Here is a 20,681-nt window from a genome sequence, read left to right as displayed (position 1 = left end):
CCTGTGTCTTGTTGACCAACTCCTCTTGCTTATCCTTCCCCGATTCCTATTTTCTCAGATATAGTCACATTTCTTCTCTACTACATAATCCCCAGATTTTAGTCCATCAGGGAGGTGGATTTGAGACTAATCTCTTATCAACTAGGCTGCAGCACCTGATTAAAGCCTTCTTACCTGTCAATACTTGTGTCTCAGTGATTGGCTTTTTGTGTGGTGAGTAGCAGACCTAGTCAGAAACTCTGGCATTTCGGAGACACTAATTATGAAAATAAATTATGATTTAGAAGAACAAGAAAGTTAAACAAATGTTTAATAGGAGAATACTAAAACTGCAACATTCTATTGAGAGATATCAAAGAAGACAAATAAATGGAGAGTGAACTCTACTTCAGAAAGAAAAGATGAAAAATTTTAAAAGTGTTTTGCCACTTCCCTGCATGACACCTTTCAATGGATTATGCTCACATTCAAAAAGAAATTCCAAAGTCCCTGCCGTTTATCCAAAGATGCTTCACAGTATGACCTCTGATCTCTCCCTAACTTGTCATCTTCTCTGTTTTCAAAGAAACAGAGAACGTCATCCAGCTTAGTGTTCTCCTTTCCTCTTCTCTTTGACAACCATGTGGCTTTCTTCCTTGCTTCCTTCAGGTCTCTGGTTGTAACCTTTTGAAAGTTTTTTGCTGCATGCTGTACAAACAAAAGTAATCCACATTATTGCAGTAGAGAAAGAATTTAATCGACAGGAGGCTGGCCATGCCGTGTGGGAGACAGAGTTATTACTCAAATCAATCTCCCCCAGGATTCAGAGACTGGAGTTTTTTGAGGATAATTTGACTGGTAGTGAAACTGCCTTTGCAAAATTATGAGTGAGACAGTGAAAGAGATCTAACTTAATTGACTTCATCTTGCGTCTAACCTCCAAGCTGTCTTTGTTCATTCCCGCGCATAGGCTGAACTCACTTTGGGAGCAACTTAGTTTATACTTTAAACAAAGATGGTAACAGCCTTTTCCCAAAGCAGACCTTCTTCTTGCCTGAGGACTAGACCAACATTAGTCACAGGATTAGAAATTATGGTTTAGGAGTCATGCAGCTGGAGGCTACAAGATTCTGACCCTCCATAAACTGCTCCTAAGATTAGTGCTTGAGATATTTTGCATACCCTGCCCTTGATGGATCATCTGGCATCATCCAGATCGATAAACTGACTCATCTTGTGGCCCCCACCCAAGAACTGACTCAGCACAAGCGACAGCTTCAATTTCCTATGGTTCCATCTCTGACTCAACCAGCCAGCAGTCTCAACTCACTGGTCTTCCTTCACCCACCAAATTATCCTTAAAAACTCTGATGCCTGAATGCTCAGGGAGACTGATTTGAGTAATAATAAAACTCTCATCTCCCACACAGCTGGCTCTGTGTGAATTACTCTTTCTCTATTGCAATTCCCCTGTCTTGATGAGTTGGCTCTGTCTAGGCAGCAGGCAAGGTGAACCCCTTGGGTGGTTACAGTAAGGGGCCGTGGGGTGGGGAGAATTGATTGGTTGAGTTGGAGATTAAATCATAGGGAGCTGAAGCAGTCTTTTTGCACTGAGTCAGTTCTTAGATGAGGGTCACATGACCAGATGAGCCATTTTATTGAACTGTGTGGCACCAGTTGATCCATCTAGTGCAGGGTCTGGAAAATATCTCCAGCGTCCCTCTTAGGTTTTATGGTAGTGATGTTATCCTGAGAAGCAACCGGAAGGTTTAGAACCTTGTGGCCTCTAGCTGCATGACTAGCCATAATTTCTAACCTTGTGACTACATTGTGACTACAAACGCAGTGTGGTCCCCAGGCAAGAAGAGAGTTTATTTCAGGAAAAGGCTGTTATCTTTCTTTCAAAGTTAAACTATAAACTAACTTCCTCCCAAAGTCCTATGCCCTGGAATGAACAAGGACAGCTTGGAGGTGAGAAGCAAGATGGAGTTGGTTAGGTCAGATCATTTTCACTGTCATAATTTTCTGTTATAATTTTTGCAAAGACAGTTTCATGATTCGGTATTGATATAAGAAGCCTTTCCAATAATCTTATATACAATATTACCCCATCACTCTTTGGCTCCTTTCTTTGCTTTACCTTGAGAGCTCTTATCATCTAGCACTCTCCACACCCTGACTTTGTGTTATTTATCTATTTGTTTGCTGACTTTGAAGTAAATTAAAATATTTCACCCCAAAATTTATTTCTTTGACATACTTTGAAATGGTTGCTGCTTGGCCAGCAAACAGAAGTGGCCTTGCAACGCTATTTTTTGTGGGGAAAATTTGCACCTGTAGAGAATCTTCATTAATGTAGCCAACTAGCCAACCTCCCCCACCTCCTTGGCCCAGGTAGGTTTCTTCCCTTTCAGGATCCAGGAGGGATTGAGAGTCTGACATCTTCGTGAGTCTGAGATCTTTAACAGTCTGAAAAGAAACATTTACTATCTATTCTGTCTCAGGGAGGCTTCGTCTACATAGCAAGGCTCCCCTTGCCAGCCAAGCTTCTTTTTTTCTCCCTGTCTTGCCACTAAACCTGATTTACCAACATAACTTGCTTTTGGCCATGTTCTGAGTCTGCATTCTTTACTGTGTCCTCAGGATGGTATATAACCTATCATATCTTATTTTTGGGTTGCATCTTCATCCTGAAGGCTCCTGGGTATACATGTTAAGTAAGTTTGTATGTCTTTTATCCTATGAACCAATCTGCCCCATGCCAGTGATTGTTCAGCAAACGTTTAGGGAGCCCATGGCTATGGCTCCCCCATGGTTTTGACTCTTTCATGCAGATGTTCCATAGGGAAGACTTTTTTTTTTTCCCACTGCTCTAGCAATTAGTCTGGTTCATAGTAGGAACTTGATACATATCTGTGAAACAAATTAATAATGAATGATCATTAACCTACACTACAAATTCAGTGAGACCTCAAGCAAAATCCAAGAGATTTTTTAAAAACTTGATCAAATGATTCAAAATTCATACATACCTAAATTTAGAATATGCATACTTTTAAAAACAAATTCTACTTGCAGGCAGTGATTCTAAAAATAATTGAATAAATGTTCAGGTATCTATAAAAGGATGATTGTCATAGAATTACTCATTAAGCAGAAACTAGAAAATAATTTTAAGTACATTAATTGGAGCTAGGTTTATAATTTATGGTATATTAAATTAAAAGATAATCTCTGATATAAACAATACAGTGATAAGTGAAAGATGTTATCAAACAATATGTAGTACAAAATTATTTAAAAGATATAATTGTGTATTTACACATATGCAAAACATGTCTGTTAGACTACATAAGAAAATATTAATATTTTTTATTGGTAAATCTAGAATGACCTTCACTTATTTTAAATCTCCTTCTTTTCTGTCATAACCATGAATTATTAATAAAAGGAAAATAAAACTATTCTTATTTTTTAAAAACAAAAAACAGTATCTAGTCCAATTTTTTCATTGGACAGATAAAAGAAATTGGTCTCAAGATACAAATTATCTGTGTGTGTCTGTGTGTTTAAGTATTGAAAATAGGGATAAACACATTTATCCAATGTAATCCATCTGGAAAAGAAGAGCAGGCTTGGTTTTAGTGAAAAGTTGTGAGTTGTTTTATTTTTTTCCTGAACCAAATAGCTGTTTTTTATGAACTTCAAGCTTAGCTGTCATATTGCCTTTTGGCAAGACACTTGATTTGAAGGTAGATGTACTCTGCAAATAGAGTATATCTATCACAGACTACTAATGTAGCAAAATGAAATCACACAAGTAATCTCTTTAGATAGATTCCAGTGAATCTTCTTGCTCATTTCAATCCAAATCAAATCTATATTAAAATATTAATGCAAGGATTAAACTATATAAGTACCAGGTCAGACTGGAGGAAGATTAAAGGGAATACAAGAATCAATCCTCAGGCATCAAGTTGTAACTTCAGGATATGAGCTCATAAGATATAGTTATTTGCATAAACCAAAGTCACAAAGGAAAAAATGTTCTCAAAAGATACCAACATTAGTAATTCCCTGGGTTTATTTGCTGCACATAAAATAACTATTTATTGTGAAACTCGAATGGCTTTTGTTTAGCATACTTGTTTGATTTCATTTCTTGATTATTTCGGGTATTCATATAAATATTGGATTAAAAGAATTTGAGTAGTTAAGTACTTAAGAAGTTCAATTTTGAAAAGCCCAAACTGTGAGAATATTATGTGAGATGATGTGAACAATTTAAAAAAACATCTGGGGCAACAGCTAGCCCATATAACGCCCTTGTACACAGTGGAGAAAGCTGCATCCTCCAGGTGGACATGACCACATGGTTTGGCAAGCCTCTTCTCTGGGCAAGCTGGGGAAAAAAAACCCCAAAACAAACAAATAAAAAAACAGCATGGCTATGATGAAGGTGGAGGGAAAAGTGGCCTCTTTTAACCTTGGTCCTGAGGTTTTAAGAGGAATATGTCTGTGAGTGGTGAAACTGCCTTTGCAAAAATTAAAACGGTGAGAAAATTATGACCGTGAAAGAGATCTGACCTAACTGACTCCATCTTGCTTCTCACCTCCAAGCTGCCTTTGTTCCTTCCTGAGACTAGGCCAAACTAACTTTGGGAGAAATTTAGTTTATACTTTAACTTTGAAACAAATGTGATGAAAGTCCTTTCCTAAAATAAAACCCCTTTTTCCCCGGGGACCAGATTGCCTTTGTAAGACTAACAAATTGGCCACGAGATTAGCAGTTATGGTTTAGGAGTCATACAGCCAAAGGTCACAAGATTCCTAACTTCTCCAATTGCTCCTAGGGATAACATCACTGTTGTAAATTGGTGCTCAAGACATTTTTTTCAGACATTGCCATTCTGATGCACCAGATGGCACCACCTGGACTGGTAATCTGGCTCAATCAGGAACAGAAGACAACAGAACAGGGATAGAAGACAACAGAAAGAACCTACCAACAGCCCCAATGATTTCATCCATGGCCCAACCAATCAACACTCCCTACTCCTGCCAAATTATCCTTAAAAAACCTCAGTCTCCACATTTTCTGGGAGACTGATTTGAGTAACAAAACCCCAGTTTCTCATTTAGCTGGCTCTGTGTGAAATGCATTCTTTCTCTATTGCAGTTCCCCTGTCTAGATAAATAGGCTCTATCTGGGCAGTGGGCAAGGAGAATCCTTTGGGCAGCTACAGTGGCAGAGACAGAAATGGATTGCACAAAGTTTAACCAGGAATTCACATAACTGGCCTATTGACAGTGTGAATTCTATATCTATCCTCAACCTATCCCCCTTTCCAGTCTTGTTCCCTCTTTCTCCCCCACACTGACTATATTATCTTGTTTCTTTAATGATCTGTTTTGTTTTATTAGTTTCTTAACACAGTTTTAGAACTTTCTGTTCTCTTTCTAAATGCTGATTAATATATACTTATTTTCTGTTTCCATTTCAGTTAACTTCATCTGTTCATTCTTTAGGCTTCTTGCTTCTCTTTTCTTTCATTTTAATCTTTCTCCTTTTAAAATTCTTGTTTCTAAAATATTTGAAAAAAATTCCAGATAAAACATTTAGAACTTTCCAATTCATGCTTGATTTGATTGTTAAAGTTTAACTTTTTAATATCATTGGGTTTTTAAGTTGTATTAAAAATTTTACTCCATTAAATTTTCCCTTACCTTGTCCTTAAACTTATCTTTAGTCTCTTTAGCCATTCACCTTCCCTTTATCACTCTACTTTAATTTTCTTTTTTTAATTTTTTACTCCCCCCCTTTAATAAATATTTTTAAAGTGACCTTTAGAATGTTTAGCCAAAGAAGTGGTAAAAATGCAGACATTCCTCACCCCAGACAGGAGCTACGGAGGAGCTCTCCCACCGCTGTCTTTGCAGCTTCCCCTTGCTTTCCCCTAATGGATTTCCTGGTCCACTTAAGGCTGGCTCTTCAGAAACCTCACCGTGATACCCCATTGTTCCCGCTGGCTATAATTCTATTAGCGTGCCTGGCACTTCTGATTTCCGGGAATAGTGTTTCTTCCCAAGTTCTCATACCATCTGGTCTTTACCTAGGCAATATGCATTTAAAATCTGTAGTCTTCAATACACTGTACGTGCTATTAACTTTGAGACAAACAGCCAAGAGAAAAAGTACATGACAGCACTAACAGTCACACCAGGAACTTTATGCACTAGCCCTGTCTGGCAAGTCTTGCCCTTGGTAAAGAACCAAGTGGTGTTGACCTGCACATGGGAACTCAGAGAAAAGGAGCATGGGCCCCTTTTAATGCCCTTATGTCCAAGTTGCTGTCTCTTCTCTTCTCGTGGAGCATATAGACCTCATGGATCCTAATTTTTAGCACCCGTTAGAGCTCTTCCTAAATTCCTCATTCTCATTATAATGCTCAAAGGGAATCTATTTAGAGCAGCTTTTTTAAAGTGACAATTATAAACCTGCTTGATGGTAACCTTGATTTGTTACGATTTGTATTTAGCAATTTGAATCTGACTCGAATGTCATTACCTAAGAAGAAAAGCCCATTTTCTTAGACACGCGCTTTGTTCCCCAGCGAAAGCTCCTGTCGGGAGGATCCCCATGCTGGGCTTCTCTTTTCGCTAAAGAAATGGGAGTCTGGGGTGGCCCGAGTCCCTGAAGCGCCATGCAGTTTGCATGCAGGCTGTTAGTGGAAGCACCCACAAAAAACACACTTTCCTCATCCAGATGTCTTGTGTTCTCACACCTTGAAGCTAGTTCCCTTTTCTCTTAATCTGCCTGGCAGTGTCTCATATGCAGTGATCCAAGAAAGGCAATTTCTACATTGAAATAGCTGAGTGAATTTTCCTGTCTCTTTTCTCATGTATATGGCATATAGTATCAACTCAGTTCTAAGCTTCCTAAGAACAGGGGTGATGTTTTTTATCCTTTCTATCCCCATAAGACCCCACTTCATTAAGCTGTATGCAGTGAGTACATAAAATATAGGCATCAAAATTGGGTGATGAAATAGTTTGTATGACAAACCCCCATGATACAAGTTTACCTAGGTAACAAACCTGAACTGGAACTAAAAGTTACAAAAATTAAAAAACAATGTTGCTGACCTCTTTTTTTAGCCTTCTTACTTTTGGATATTTTACACCATATTATAAAAGTCAGTGAATAGCATCATTTGAATATCTTTCATGGTTTATCAATACATTTTTGCTCTGCAATAACCACAAAATGTCAGTGGCAAACAACAGTAAACATGCATTTCTCGTGCTTCTGCAGGGTTCGTCCATCCAAACTGGGCTTGCCTGGAGGGCTCTGCTCATTTTGGCTGTGCTCACTTAGGCAGCTGAGGCTTAGATGGTCTAGGCTAAACTTGGCTGATGAAACTCAGCCACATCTATCTTTCACCTGATAGAAGCCAGTCTTCTCATGATGCTTGTAGATGTGCAAGAGAATAATAACCAAGCACAACTCTTCAAGGCTTCATCTCTTCTAGCATCAGGTCCATCAAAGCAGGTATGTGGCTGAGCAGTTGTTTGGAAAAAAGTATGAGAACAGGGAGGTGTGAAGAATCAGTGCCAAATGATGTCATCAACCACATATAGTGTGGAATATTAGTGAATAGTGCTCTATGAAAAAATTGTGGATGTGCATTGAAGGAGAGTTGACTCTGGTCACATAATGCCTTCTTCTTTTTTTTTTTTTTGAGACGGAGTCTCCCTCTGTCACCCAGGCTGGAGTGCAGTGGTGCGATCTCGACTCACTGCAAACTCTGCCTCCAGGGTTCACACCATTCTCCTGCCTCAGCCTCCCGAGTAGCTGGGACTACAGGCGCCGCCACCACGCCCGGCTACTTTTTTGTATTTTTAGCAGAGATGGAGTTTCACCATGTTAGCCAGGCTGGTCATGAACTCCTGGCCTCAAGTGATCCACTCACCTCAGCCTCCCAAAGTGCTGGGATTACAGGTGTGAGCAACCATGCCTGGCTGTATGTGTCATTTTTATCTGCCCAGGCAGCATGCAGTCTCATAAAAGAAGACATTGGGGCAACTCTAGCTTTAAAGAGTGGAAGTTTGACTTTTGGTGCAGACTGCCACTAGCTAATGAGGAAGCTGTTTTAATCTATAAAAGGGAAGTGCCTTTCTTTTTTTTTTTTAGATGGAGTTTTGCTCTTATTGCCCAGGCTAGAGTGCAGTTGTGCAATCTCTGCAACTTCTGCCTTAGTGTTTAAAGCGATTTTCCTGCCTCAGCCTCCCAAGTCACTGGGATTACAGGCTCCCACCACCACACCCAGCTAACTTTTTGTATTTTTAGTAGAGACGGGGTTTTACCATGTTGGTCAGGCTGGTCTCAAACTGCTGACCTCGTGATCCACCCGCCTCGGCCACCCAAAGTGCTGGGATTAGAGGTGTGAGCCAACGCACCCGGTCGGGAATTGCCTTTCTTAAACTGAGGGGGTTAAGAAGGCCCTCCACTGTGTGTCTTACGTTTCTTTGCAGTTGTCCATAGTATTTCATTTAACATACTGTTACACACAGAGTATGTTCTTAATATATGCATTTTGTGGATTGGTAAAATGTGGAATGAGATTTATAAACCCGAATCCTATACTGCATGCAAAGTTAGGATTGAATTAAGAGCAGTGAAGAAAGTTTCTCTATGGGGAAGACTGAGCTGGCCCAAAAATGTTCTAGTTAGTTCAGTGGTATTTTTATCACTAATAATCACTTAAAGTCATAATAAATTTAGTCGTTCCTCTCATAGGCTTCATTGTAATCCATTATGCTTTCAAGTGCATAAAGATGCTGTTATATTTTTACCAATAGATTTATGTTAAGTTGGTTAAAAAAATGGATATTCTAGATCAAAATATATGTCATATTAAAACCTGACCACAGTGGGAAAATTGTTTTCTACACAGGAAAAGCAATATGGATAATAGATAATGTGGATAGGGTCACTGTCATATTTTCCAAAGATTGAAAAAACAAATAGAGAATTTCTTGACAGTTGTAGCTTTGGAAATTTCTAAGGTTGCTTGAAAGGGTAACAATAGCTGCTCATTTGACCTCTGATTCACTAAAGCTACCCTTCAGGATTGGGAAAGTTTACCCTCTGTTGTCTGTCCTCTATGGAGAGTGTGCATCTTTCTTTCAGCTATGCACTTTAGCAAGCTAAATATTATCACTGCATGTCAAAGAAGATTGGTGGGGCTTGTTTCAGGATGGAAGAGTCTCATTCCAAACGATTCTTGCTTGGATTTTCCCCTTGCTCTGTTAGCAGACTACACACCATTTTTGATTGTTTAGGCCCCTATGATGTGTGCAGCAAACGAGAGGTGACTTCTTATCTATAAGCAGAAGCTGCCTGATAAACAGCAGGGATGAATAATTTATAAGGTAGCAGTATGGAAAGTGGCATTTCACACTTCTTTCCATGTAAAATGTCACATGAATTCCAAACAGGCTAAACAGTTTAGTAGGAAAGAGAAACCTCATATCGCTAGCAAGAAAAGGGAAAGAGAGGGTCTATAATGTGGCAATTATGATATTACTCAAAAAGAATTCTGATCCAAATATTGTTCTCCATTGATTAAATGTGAAAGCAAATTACAGTTTCTCAAATCGATATTAGGAAATAATTATTATACACATGGAAATAGCATCTGTAAGGCAAATAGGCTTGGGTTTTATTCTACTCAATTTCAGTCAACTTACAGTAAATGAATCCTGAAAAACTGTATTTTTCATTTTCTAATCATGCAGTTAGCCCTCCATTAAAAGAGAGCTAAAAAATGGGGTTTGATGGATTGTTATGCATCATATTGCATAGTTAACATTAGTCTACTTAATCAGAAAATCCAATCAAATTGGTTCTCTGAATTCTAATCATCCTGCCATTAGCAGCTCTTTATTACTAAAGATGGTTAGTAAAATTAAACTGAAACCATAGAAGATCAAACTCAAAAGTAAGTTGCATTTTTATTCCATTTAATAATTAATATTTAGTAAGTTGATATTTTGGAAAGCTAAACATTTAGAGTTACCTCATTGAATTCTTGACATTGTTACTTAATCTTGCTTATAGTGATATAATATTTTTGAAATATATTTTAAAAACATAGGTTCATCAAAGAAACCTATTAAATACCCTTATATATGAAATATTATAGGGAACACTCTAGGGTATAGAAAAATATAGTACTGCTTTTGTCTTTAAGGCTCCATTTCTTGATCTGGGGGGAGGGAGGTCACTGATGAATATATAACAGAATTAGAGATAAGGAAATGAGTTACTGTCTGGTGCTAACCATTACTCAATAGAAATTCAGAGAGAAGCAAGTTCAGGCAGCTCTGGAGCAGTCATGAATGACTTCCTAAATAACCAGAAATTTGTGATTTTTCTCAACTCTTTCTTTTCCCTCTCCAGTTGACCAATAATTCCAGATGACCTTACTGGCCAAATAATTATTCTGCTTCCATCTCCTTATTTCTTCTCCCACCATCCTGAAATATGGAAGTACAGTTCTAAAGAGTGGCCCTGAAACTGATCAGAAATTCTTCATGCATCTCAGTGCTCTTGCTTGGGCAATCTTCCTAAATATTTCTCATGTGTACAAAGAGTACCTCCCAATCTAGCTCTTTAGTTCAATGCACAAAATCCTTGAAGGGTGCCTGCCTTATCCACCTTCACAGAGTCAGTAAGTGGTAGAGCCAGGACTCATGTCCACGTGGTGTGCTTCCAGAGCAGATGTGTTTGTCCAAAATACCATATTGTAATCATACATGGATTTGTCTGCCTCCCATGAGACTGTAAGATCCTTGAGGACAACGGGACTATGTCTTCTTCGTTTTGGTATCTTCAGTGTCATGCCCTCCTAAGATACTCAAAAACTACATGTCACATAATTTTTGGAAAACTTGCATTTTGAAGATTGCAGTGGGGGAGGACCTCATCACGAGAACAAAGCCTGTGCCAGGTATAATGAGAGGTGATATTTAATAGGGAGGATTAGCTGCAGAAGTCTTGAAAAAGTTAAACAGATTTAAAAAAGGGACAGGAAGGTGACCAAAAGTCAACATCAACAGAAAACAGGACCAACCTTAGGGCTGGGGCACAAGGGGAATATGGGGTTACCAGAGCCAAGGAGACAGAGCTACCTGTGGTGAGCTATGATCACAGAAGGATAGACTGTCAGGAAGAAGTAGGAGACATGAAGATACAGGTAATTCCAGAGATAGAGACTGATATGGTTTGGTTCTGTGTCCCTACTCAAATCTCATCTTGAATTGTAATCTGAATTGCAATCCCCAGATGCAGAGAGAGGGACCTGGTGGGAGGTGATTGGATCATGGGGACGGTTTTCCCCATGCTGTTCTCGTGGTAGTGGGTAAGTCTCATTAGATCCAATGGTTTTACAAAGGGCAGTTTCCCATGCTCACTCCTCTCTGTTTGCCACCACCTTGTGAAGAAGGTGCTTGCTTCTACTTTGCCTTCTGCCATGATCATAAGTTTCCTGAGGCCTCCCAACCATGCTGAACTGTGAGTCAATTAAGCCTCTTTCCTTTATAAACTATCCAGTCTCAGGTAGTATGTAGCAGTGTGAAAACGAACTAATACAGAGACAGCGCAAACACACATGATGGCTTTTTTTTCCTCCACTGCTCTGTAGGCTCCCTGTTGGCTAAACCCAAGGGAAAGCAACTTGTCAAAATAGCCTGAGAAATGTCATTTACAGAAGTAAGGAGTAGGGGAAAGGCAGGAAATGAATTATCCTGGATTGTGCCTGTGTTAGTCCATTTTCAGATTGCTGATAAAGACATACCCAAGACTGCGTGATTTACAAAAGAAAGACAGGTTTAGTGTACTTACAGTTCCACGTGGCTAGAGAGGCCTCACAATTATGGTGGAAGGCAAGGAGGAGCAAGTCACGACTTATATGGATGGCAGCAGGGAAAAAGAGAGAGCTTGTGCAGGGAAACTTCACCTTGTAAAACCATCAGATGTCATGAGACTTATTCACTATCACGAGAACAGCATGGGAAAGACCTGCCCTCATGATTCAGTAACCTCCAACCAGGTCCCTCTTACAACCTGTGGTAATTCAAGATGAGATTTGGGTGGGGACACAGCCAAACTATATCAGTGCCTGTTTCCAGACAGGCACACAGTAGGCAGAGGGGAAAATACTTAAGGGGCAAATAGTGGGCTCAAAGACATGGATGGAAACGTGCATTTGGGAGAATAGAGGCATATGTTTCAATAGGCAGGAAGAGACCAATTTTGAAGCTATCATTAAACTTAGGTGGAAAAGTTTATAGGCAATATCACTAAGTGTTTGGAAGCAGAAAGCATTAAGTTAGCTTTTTAGTAGAATATGAAAATATCATAGATACAATAGATACTAGAGGCAAATTACAATAGTTGCCAAGCACAGAATAAAATTCTAAGAATCAAATAATAGAAAGTTGTGATATCATCTCTCACAACCTCATTCTTCTAAAGAGGCATTTTCTGTACTTACTTGATAATAAAATTCTCCTGGTGCTCCTGTTAAGCATGCAGACACACACCTACAATATCGGTTCTCCAGAAAAGAGTTTCTGTAATCTGTGCTACTATCAATAGTGCTAATGGTGATTTTTATGATCAGGCAAATTGAGGAAATGTTACCCGAAAGGGTTTATGTGAGAAAAATACCTACTTTTTTAATTGATCAGTATGTGCCACTAGCGATCACTTACAGGACTTGGTGCAGAATGAAAATGTGGGGCCCCTTGCTCAAGTATTCAGAAAATGATGTGATAATGGTACTGAAATATGAAGCTTCTTCCTTTCCTCTGCAGTCTCTTTTTATGTGTCATGGTATTTTTTATTTGCTTTTTGATGTTATAAGTAAAAAAATAAAAATGTAAATTATCTGCCTGAATTGTATCATTCATCTTTATGTTGTATGATGCCAGTTTTAAATGCAAATATTAGAGCATTTAACTTGTATGTGGAATCACTGACATGACACCATTTATGATTCATAGCTTACACAGGTGTATGTATTTCTTTCTCACCAGACCAGTGGAAATGCTGCACAAAACTAACTTAACTGTCTTTAATTCATGTCTTGATTAGCATTTACCAACACTTTCTGCCATTGACTTACTTATGACTAAGGCAGGACTGACAAGAAAAGGAGGTATGTGCTGCCCTGTCTTTCCCTGGTCATTGTCAACTAAGTGGGTGACTAATACAGGGAAATAAATGAGTGACAAATAATATGATAGTGTTCCCTGGTTTTTCATGTTTCTTGGGACATCATTGCCTATTTCTGAATTGAAAGCAAGTTCTGGTTCAAATAGAAGGTGCGACCTCTCTGGGCTGTCTGTCCCCTGCTTACTGATAGACATAATATATGCTTTCCTTTTCTTTCCTTTGGATCTCTCTAAACTCCCAAACACCATGTGTTCACCTGAGTTCTGTGCTCATGGAGCATTGCCCACACAGTATGCACATAGGGCAGCAAGGGTCTCTCTCGGCCCACATGGATGCTCCACTGTTTCGGTGGACTTCGTGTGCAACACACGAGTTCAAAGATAACCGTTACTAAAAATTTCAGGAGGAGTACAGTAGAACTTCAGATCAAGTGTGGGCCCTTCTGTGCGATGGCACAGGTCCCATGTCCATAAAGCTATCCTTGTGCCAGGGAGTTATGATTATCCTCATTTTGCAAATCAGGAAACTGAGGTTTACGGAGGTCAAGTAATGTTCAAGGCTACTCAGCTGGAAAGTGACAGACCTGGGGTTCAAATCAGACCATTGGTCTGCAAAGCTCATGTGCTAACATAAAATCTGCTTCATTTCACCACACTCGGCCCCCGTGTTGCTATATTTAGACATATCTGAAGGCAGATGACACAGTTGTGGGAAGTTTGGTTCAGTGATTAATTAGTCACTCCATAATCAATACGTGATTAATTTCCAAGTCCTGTTAAAGATGTAAACACACACCTACATAGTTTTCCAGAGAAAAAGCTTGTATAATCTGTGCTATATTGAAAGGGCTTTTAAAATTATTTAAGTAGAGACTCTCTGCCCTGATAGTGGTATTTACTTAACTTGATCTCTTATTTCCACACAAAACCACTCCTATGCACTGAGGTATGAAAATAAAAATGGATTAATTCATAAGGCACAGTTTCTGCCCTTAGGAAACTTAAATATGTTTGAAAAACCAACATTTCCCTTAGGATAATTTCACCTATGTCACCTCCTTTGGCTTTTCTCACAGGTTTTGTTTCTCCTCATTTCTCCTTGGTGCTTACTGGGTGCCTTTTCTAGTTTCACGTTCTTTTCAATAGCAACTGCATGGCTGCTTTCATGAGTTTGTCTCCTGCATATTGTTATGGTTTGTAAAACATTTGCTGACTAGGCCAGGCAGGCATGGCGGCTCATGCCTGTAATCCCAGCACTTTGGGAGGCTGAGGCGGGTGGATCATGAGGTCAGAAGATCGAGACCATCCTGGCCAACATGGTAAAACCCCTTCTCTACTAAAAATACAAAAAATTAGCTGGGCGTGGTGGCGGGTGCCTGTAGTCCCAGCTACTCAGGAGGCTGATGCAGGAGAACCGCTTGAACCCAGGAGGTGGAGGTTGCAGTGAGCCGAGATAGCACTATTGCACTTTAGTCTGAGTGGCAGACCGAGACTCCATCTCAAACAAACAAACAAATAAACAAGCAAACAAACAACATTTGCTGACTAATCTGATTCTTCAAATTAAAGATGATGGGATGTTTTCCTTTCCCCTGGTCTTTGACCCCTCCAACAGAGGTGAGGCGTGAATAATACTGGGGTGGATCTTCACCAAGGGCCCAGTGAATTTTCTCCTCTCAAGTGAACTCTCTGTGGCTTGCGTGCAGTGATTATGCCGAGAGCAAGACTTGTTCTGCCTATTTAAAGAGGGAAAGTCATTTAAAATATTTAAGAAATGAGAAGCTGCTCAGAATACATTTCATTAAGGATGTACTTGGGCTGATTTTGAGTTGGCTGTGGGGAAGCAGTAAACAGTCACAGCTCTTACCCACTCCTTCTGAACAAAATCTTCTTTAGGACAGAGAACATGTCTCAAAGCACATTTAGTGTATTATCACACACCCAGTAAGCAATTCAATATAATGTTTTAAATGGCCGTGGAGGACAGCCTGAGGCACCAATGCTTTTGGAAAATATATTTTGCATATCTACTGAATGGCATCATAGCGAGTCTATAAAAATATTAGCCTTAAAGGAATCATTCCCCCCATACTTTGCTATTAGTAAGTATGTCTGAAATCACTCCAGCAAAGAGGACTTTAAAAAAAATGTGTAAGTGTCTAGAGATAATCAACCAGCCTACTTTATTTATTACAAGAAGTTCACGACTTCTCCACATGAATATACCTGACTGCCAGTTAGTTCACTTAGCTGCTCTGGTTAGCAGTTGCAGGCTAATCCTACCCTATTTTTATATTTATTTGATTTATTTATTTTTTTGGGACGGAGTCTCGCTCTGTCGCCGGGCTGAAGTGCAGTGGTGCGATCTCGGCTCACTGCAAGCTCTGCCTCCCAGGTTCAAGCCATTCTCCTGCCTCAGCCTCCCGTGTAACTGGGATTACAGGCGTGTACCATCAAGCCTGGCTAATTTTTGTATTTTTAGTAGAGATGGAGTTTTGCCACGTTGGCCAGGTTGGTCTCAAACTTCTGACCTCAAATGATCCACCCACCTCGGCCTCCCAAAGTGCTGGGATAACAGGCATGAGCCACTGCACCCAGCCAATCCTACCCTATTAATATGTGCTTGTAGTCATAGGCGGTTGTAGCCATGGGGAAAAGTGACTCATTTAATATATGTGTCATTAACTTCTGCTATAGGCAAGACAATTTTAAATGATTAGAGCTGGGGAGGGGCTTAAAGACAGAGCATATGTTGACCTTGAGCAGCATAGTCACCCATCCCTGTTTACAAGATTTCTGGTACAGGAGATTTTCAGTTTCAAAACATGAGAGGTTCTAGGAAAACCAGGAGGCACTGGTCATCCCACCTTTACTCAGAGAACTTACAGTTTAATTGGAAAGAGGTGCACACAGAATATGAGAAATGGAAAAGTACTCTCAATTGCGAAAAGAGGGGAAATAGCTTTCCGCTGAAGGGATTCTGGATCAGGGGAATGCAAATCCCTTGCTATACCTGGGGTCTGTGGGAGAAGCGTTGAGTGAATGGCATTTTGGTAAGATGAAACTTGATGGAGTCCAGGCATTTCATTGATCTCCTCCTAGATCTCCTGTGAAATGGCCAAAATGATAGCAAACTAAAAGAAATGTTATTACTGAAAACTAGGGAAAAGAGTCTGTCATCTGAGAGAAAGTGCAAATAACTTCTGCTGGAAGAGAGCAATTGGAGGATAATTGAACAAAAACACTGATGAAGACTGTTTCACAGGGTTCCCTTCTGAGATGATACAAACATGGAAATTAAGGAAAGCAAGTCCTGGCAGCATCCCATGGATATTCCCTTATTTGGAGTGGTGAAGGGAGGGGTGAGGGTCGACAGTGGGCAGAGAGCACAACACCCTCAGAATCACTTCTGCTGCTGGGGAGTAAGGATCAGCCCAGGGTAGATCCTCCAGGATGTCCGGAGCTTCCAGCATGGCTGAACCAGGCAGAGAGCTGGTAGTGAGCCAGGCATCCCCCTAAGCAGCGAGCCTTCCCTTGGTAAAGCAAAATTTCTTCCTGGACCAAACTCACACCTGTAATCCCAGCACTTTGGGAGGCTGAGGGGGGCAGATCACCTGAAGTCAGGGGTTCAAGACCACCCTGAGCAACATGGCAAAATCCCATTTCTACTAAAAAGTACAAAAATAAACCAGGTGTGTTGGCAGGTACCTGTAATCCCAGCTACTTGGGAGGCTGAGGCAGGAGAATCGCTTGAACCCGGGAGGTGGAGCTTGCAGTGAGCTGCACTGTACTCCAGCCTGGGGGACGGAGCAAGACTTTGTCTCAAAAAAAAAAAAAAAAAAAAAAAGAATTTCTTTCTGGGCAAGCAGACTCCAAAGAAGCCTCAATCTGTGTACCTGTCGTAGAGACCAGGACAAACAAATCTGGATACAGAAAACTGACCTCTGAGCCACGCAGAGAAGAGATTGAGCAGAATTGGCCTTGACTGATCATGGTTACGAATCTTCCCTATTTCTTTTAGGCTGCTGGCTTTACTGAAAGGGCAAAGCAATTTTAAATTAAAACAGCAAGGATGACAAAAAAATACCCCTTTTGAGCTTAAAATTTGAGAGACGATTTCTAACAGCAAGCAGATGGATAGTGAGGAGACACAAGGATAATCCTCCTACTCTATTTATAGGCAAGCACGAGGCTAGGAGGGACCTCTCCTTACTCAAGGATGTGTAAATAGAAAACAGCCAACAGGAGGCCTGTGAAAAGATTTTTGCAGCTCAAAATAAGGAGAGGGACATAGTATTCCACATCCAGGGAAGGAACTAGTTTTGAAGAGATTTATTACAGAAGATAAATTATATTTGGGCAATACCTGCTTTATGATCTCACTAAAATATAAGACAAGAGGAGTTTTTTTTTTTAATAGAAGACGTGAAAGATGACACGGAATCCTATGAGACTGAGGTAAAACAGGAGCTATCTGAAAACTAAAAACATGCCAAAAGGAATCTGAATGAAGTGAAAGAATTTAAGAAAATTAAAAACGCAATTTTGGAATTTACAACTGCATTTTGTCATTAAAGAACAGAACCAACACTGCAGAATTTTTACTTACTGGCCAGGAAACTTACTTGAGGATCCTAACAGAACACAAAGAAAGTGGGTGGAGAAAAGAAACAGATCAGAGAGAAATAGCAGATAGAACAGATTTGGAGTTTCAATATATACATAATCAACGTTTCTGAATAAAAGACTAAAAAAATGGAATTACTTGAAGATATGAAATAAGGACTTTTATGAGCTGAAGAAATACACAAGCCTTCATATAAAAAGAGATCAATGAGTATCTGGAAAAATTTATGAAATATGGGAAATATTATGAAAGGGAACAAAAATTTCAATTTTCCCTATGAACATTTGGAATTTCAACAATAAAATGGGAAAAATGCCTGAAGAATTCTCACAGAGTTCTATAATGGTCCTGATAAAAAAAAATTAAAAAATGAATAAAACTTTCCTATATACTAGTTAAAAGAGTTTACTAAGGATAGAGTTTACAGATAGTAATATAAGATGACTCAAATAGACTTAAGAAGCAAGTGCCTATATACATAAGAATCTTTATGCATTAGAGCATAAAACTTGATAAAGTGATATGACGAAATGAAGATTTAGTCCTTACTCTTAGATGTAAAGACTCAGGATTGTGTGAATATCAATTTTTCCCAAATTTAATGCAATTCCAACAAAAAACTTAGAAATCATAGAAATTTTTAAAAACTTGGCAAAATGGTTCTAAAATGTAAAATTATCAATGTTCGAAACAGCAAAAATATTTTGAAAAACAGGGATAATAAAAAGTGACTTAACTATACTGTTAAAATGCTTAATATAGCTGACTAGATGGAGAAATCAATAAATGAAAATAGTAAAACCAGAAATAGCTACATGCACAGAAGTTTATAGTGTATAATCCAGTTGGTATTAAAATCACTTGAATAAATATGAATTTATTTATTAAATGTTGTTGAGAGTTAACTATTAGGAAAATATAATGCTATTTATATATTTACAGTATACAACAAAATTAATTCTCGATGAATTACAACACCAACTATAAACAATCATATCAAAAATTAATGAATATAATATGGGAATAAATATATCCATTCAGGAATGTGGATTTGACTATATGACATATTAAAATCTCCTTTGTATTACAAAACATACTAAGTTAGAGTTAAAGAACACAATAATAAAATATTTAATGAACATATGAGGGACTACTGAAATTCCCAAATAAATCTTGAATGCCCTCTTAGAAAAATGTTTAATGAACACAAAGTTAATTTACAAAGAAGTACAATAATAAGAAGACTGGCCAAAATAACTAGATGAATAACATTTTTATATGACTCTAATAAAACTTTAAATAGCATTTTTAAAATTAATAAATTTGGTAAATATTTAAAATGCTAAGAATTCTGGAGGACATGGTGAGAATTCATGTACAGTCTACAGAATTATAAGTTTGCATAATGCTTCTGCAAGGGACTTTATAAAGTTATGTTAGTGTAATGATATTTCCATCATTATAACTGGATATAAGTATATGTGATTATTTACGAAAGTTGTAATATATGTTTATCATAGAATATTATGCAGCCACGAAAGATGTATTTTTAAAGATGCTAATAGCTGAATTAATGTGCCGTGAATTAAATCTATTTGTATATTTTCAAGATTTTCTGTATTTGACTTATATTATATACAATTATGTCATTTTGTAAAAACCAGAGTCTGCCCCACCACTGGTGATTCAATAACACAATATTTGCCACAAAAAGCAGCTTATAATTACTACTCAAGACAAGGGATTCTTATTGTCTTAGAAATACAACTTACTGTAACTTTGGAGGAAAACAATAATGTAAAACTTGTAACTGCTATATTTTCAGTCCAAGGTTTGAGCACGAGGTGTCTTTTTTATAATTTCAGATTTGCTTGTTCTTACTATTAAGACGTATGAAGGTTTTTAAAGTAGAATATATACAAAATAAAAAAATAAAGAACATTTAAAAAAAGAGCCTATAAAGAATTACTCCACATGGTCAGAAGAGGGAGCTTTTAGATTGCAAAAAAAAGTAAAATTTTACACACTCTATTGTCAGAAGTAATATTATTTCAAGTGTTCGTATTGAACACTAATAAAAAAGTAGCTACAGAAATATTCCTTTATAATAAATTTAAAAAACTTTTTTGTTTCATGAAATATTGAACTTACCTTTATTCCTCATTGAGAGCGTGTAGAATCTCACTCTAACCACTGTCTTCTGACGCTTTGCACATTTGACCTTTGCAAGTATGACTGATAAACCAGAAGGCTCCTGACCAGTTTCCACCTCCTGCTTTCCCTTTTCATCTTTGCAGGTCGCGGAGATGGCTACGGAGATAAGGGACAAGAGGGTGGAGAGCAAGGTGGCAACAACTAACCAACAACAAAATTAAAGATTTATTATGTATTATTGACCAATATTGTTCTTTAAAGATAATGCTAGAAATAAAAAAGTTGAAACTATCCATCTAATCTGAAACCTTCTGCTATGTCAATATTCAGATTTTAAAACTCTTAGTTCCTAGCGCCTTTGTAAGCTCTTCATAAACCTAACCGTGTTCAGCGGTATAGCAGTAAATGATGACCCAGGAGTGAGTTCTGTTGTTATAAAAATCATGGCAGTTAGAAGTGTAACCCAGAGTGCAGAATGCAATGATAAGGAGGATAATTCTTTTTTCATTGGCATGGATCACACACCAGTTCTGTATTCAATCAGTGGCTCTCCATCTTGAAAGAGAAGTAGAAAATTTGAAGTGAGTTCATGACCTAGTCATAAGTAACATTCTAATTTGGGAAACAAATTATGAAAAACTCTATAAATAGGGTTAATTGTTTTCTTAGGTTTGTTACT

At 38.5% G+C, this 20,681-nt stretch overlaps 1 protein-coding gene across 2 annotated transcripts in view; it reads right to left on the bottom strand.

The window, feature by feature from the left end:
- Positions 1-279: 279 nt before the first annotated feature.
- LOC119620493 (putative uncharacterized protein encoded by LINC00305) overlaps positions 280-20,681 on the bottom strand; it is a 70,161-nt gene continuing 49,759 nt past the window's right edge. Inside the window, exons 3-4 of one of the 2 annotated variants that reach the window (XM_037987988.2) lie at positions 20,000-20,158; positions 280-687 (exon numbers count right to left, since the gene is read on the bottom strand). In XM_037987988.2, the coding sequence (XP_037843916.2) occupies positions 587-687; positions 20,000-20,158 (260 nt within the window). In that variant the 3' untranslated portion in view covers positions 280-586. Of the gene's footprint in view, positions 688-19,999; positions 20,204-20,681 lie in introns of both variants that reach the window. The other variant, XM_073006507.1, reaches the window with a different exon arrangement.

This window comes from Chlorocebus sabaeus, chromosome 18 (genome assembly GCF_047675955.1).
Source record: "Chlorocebus sabaeus isolate Y175 chromosome 18, mChlSab1.0.hap1, whole genome shotgun sequence".
Lineage (NCBI taxonomy): Eukaryota > Metazoa > Chordata > Mammalia > Primates > Cercopithecidae > Chlorocebus > Chlorocebus sabaeus.
This window is presented reverse-complemented; position numbering and strand designations above follow the sequence as displayed.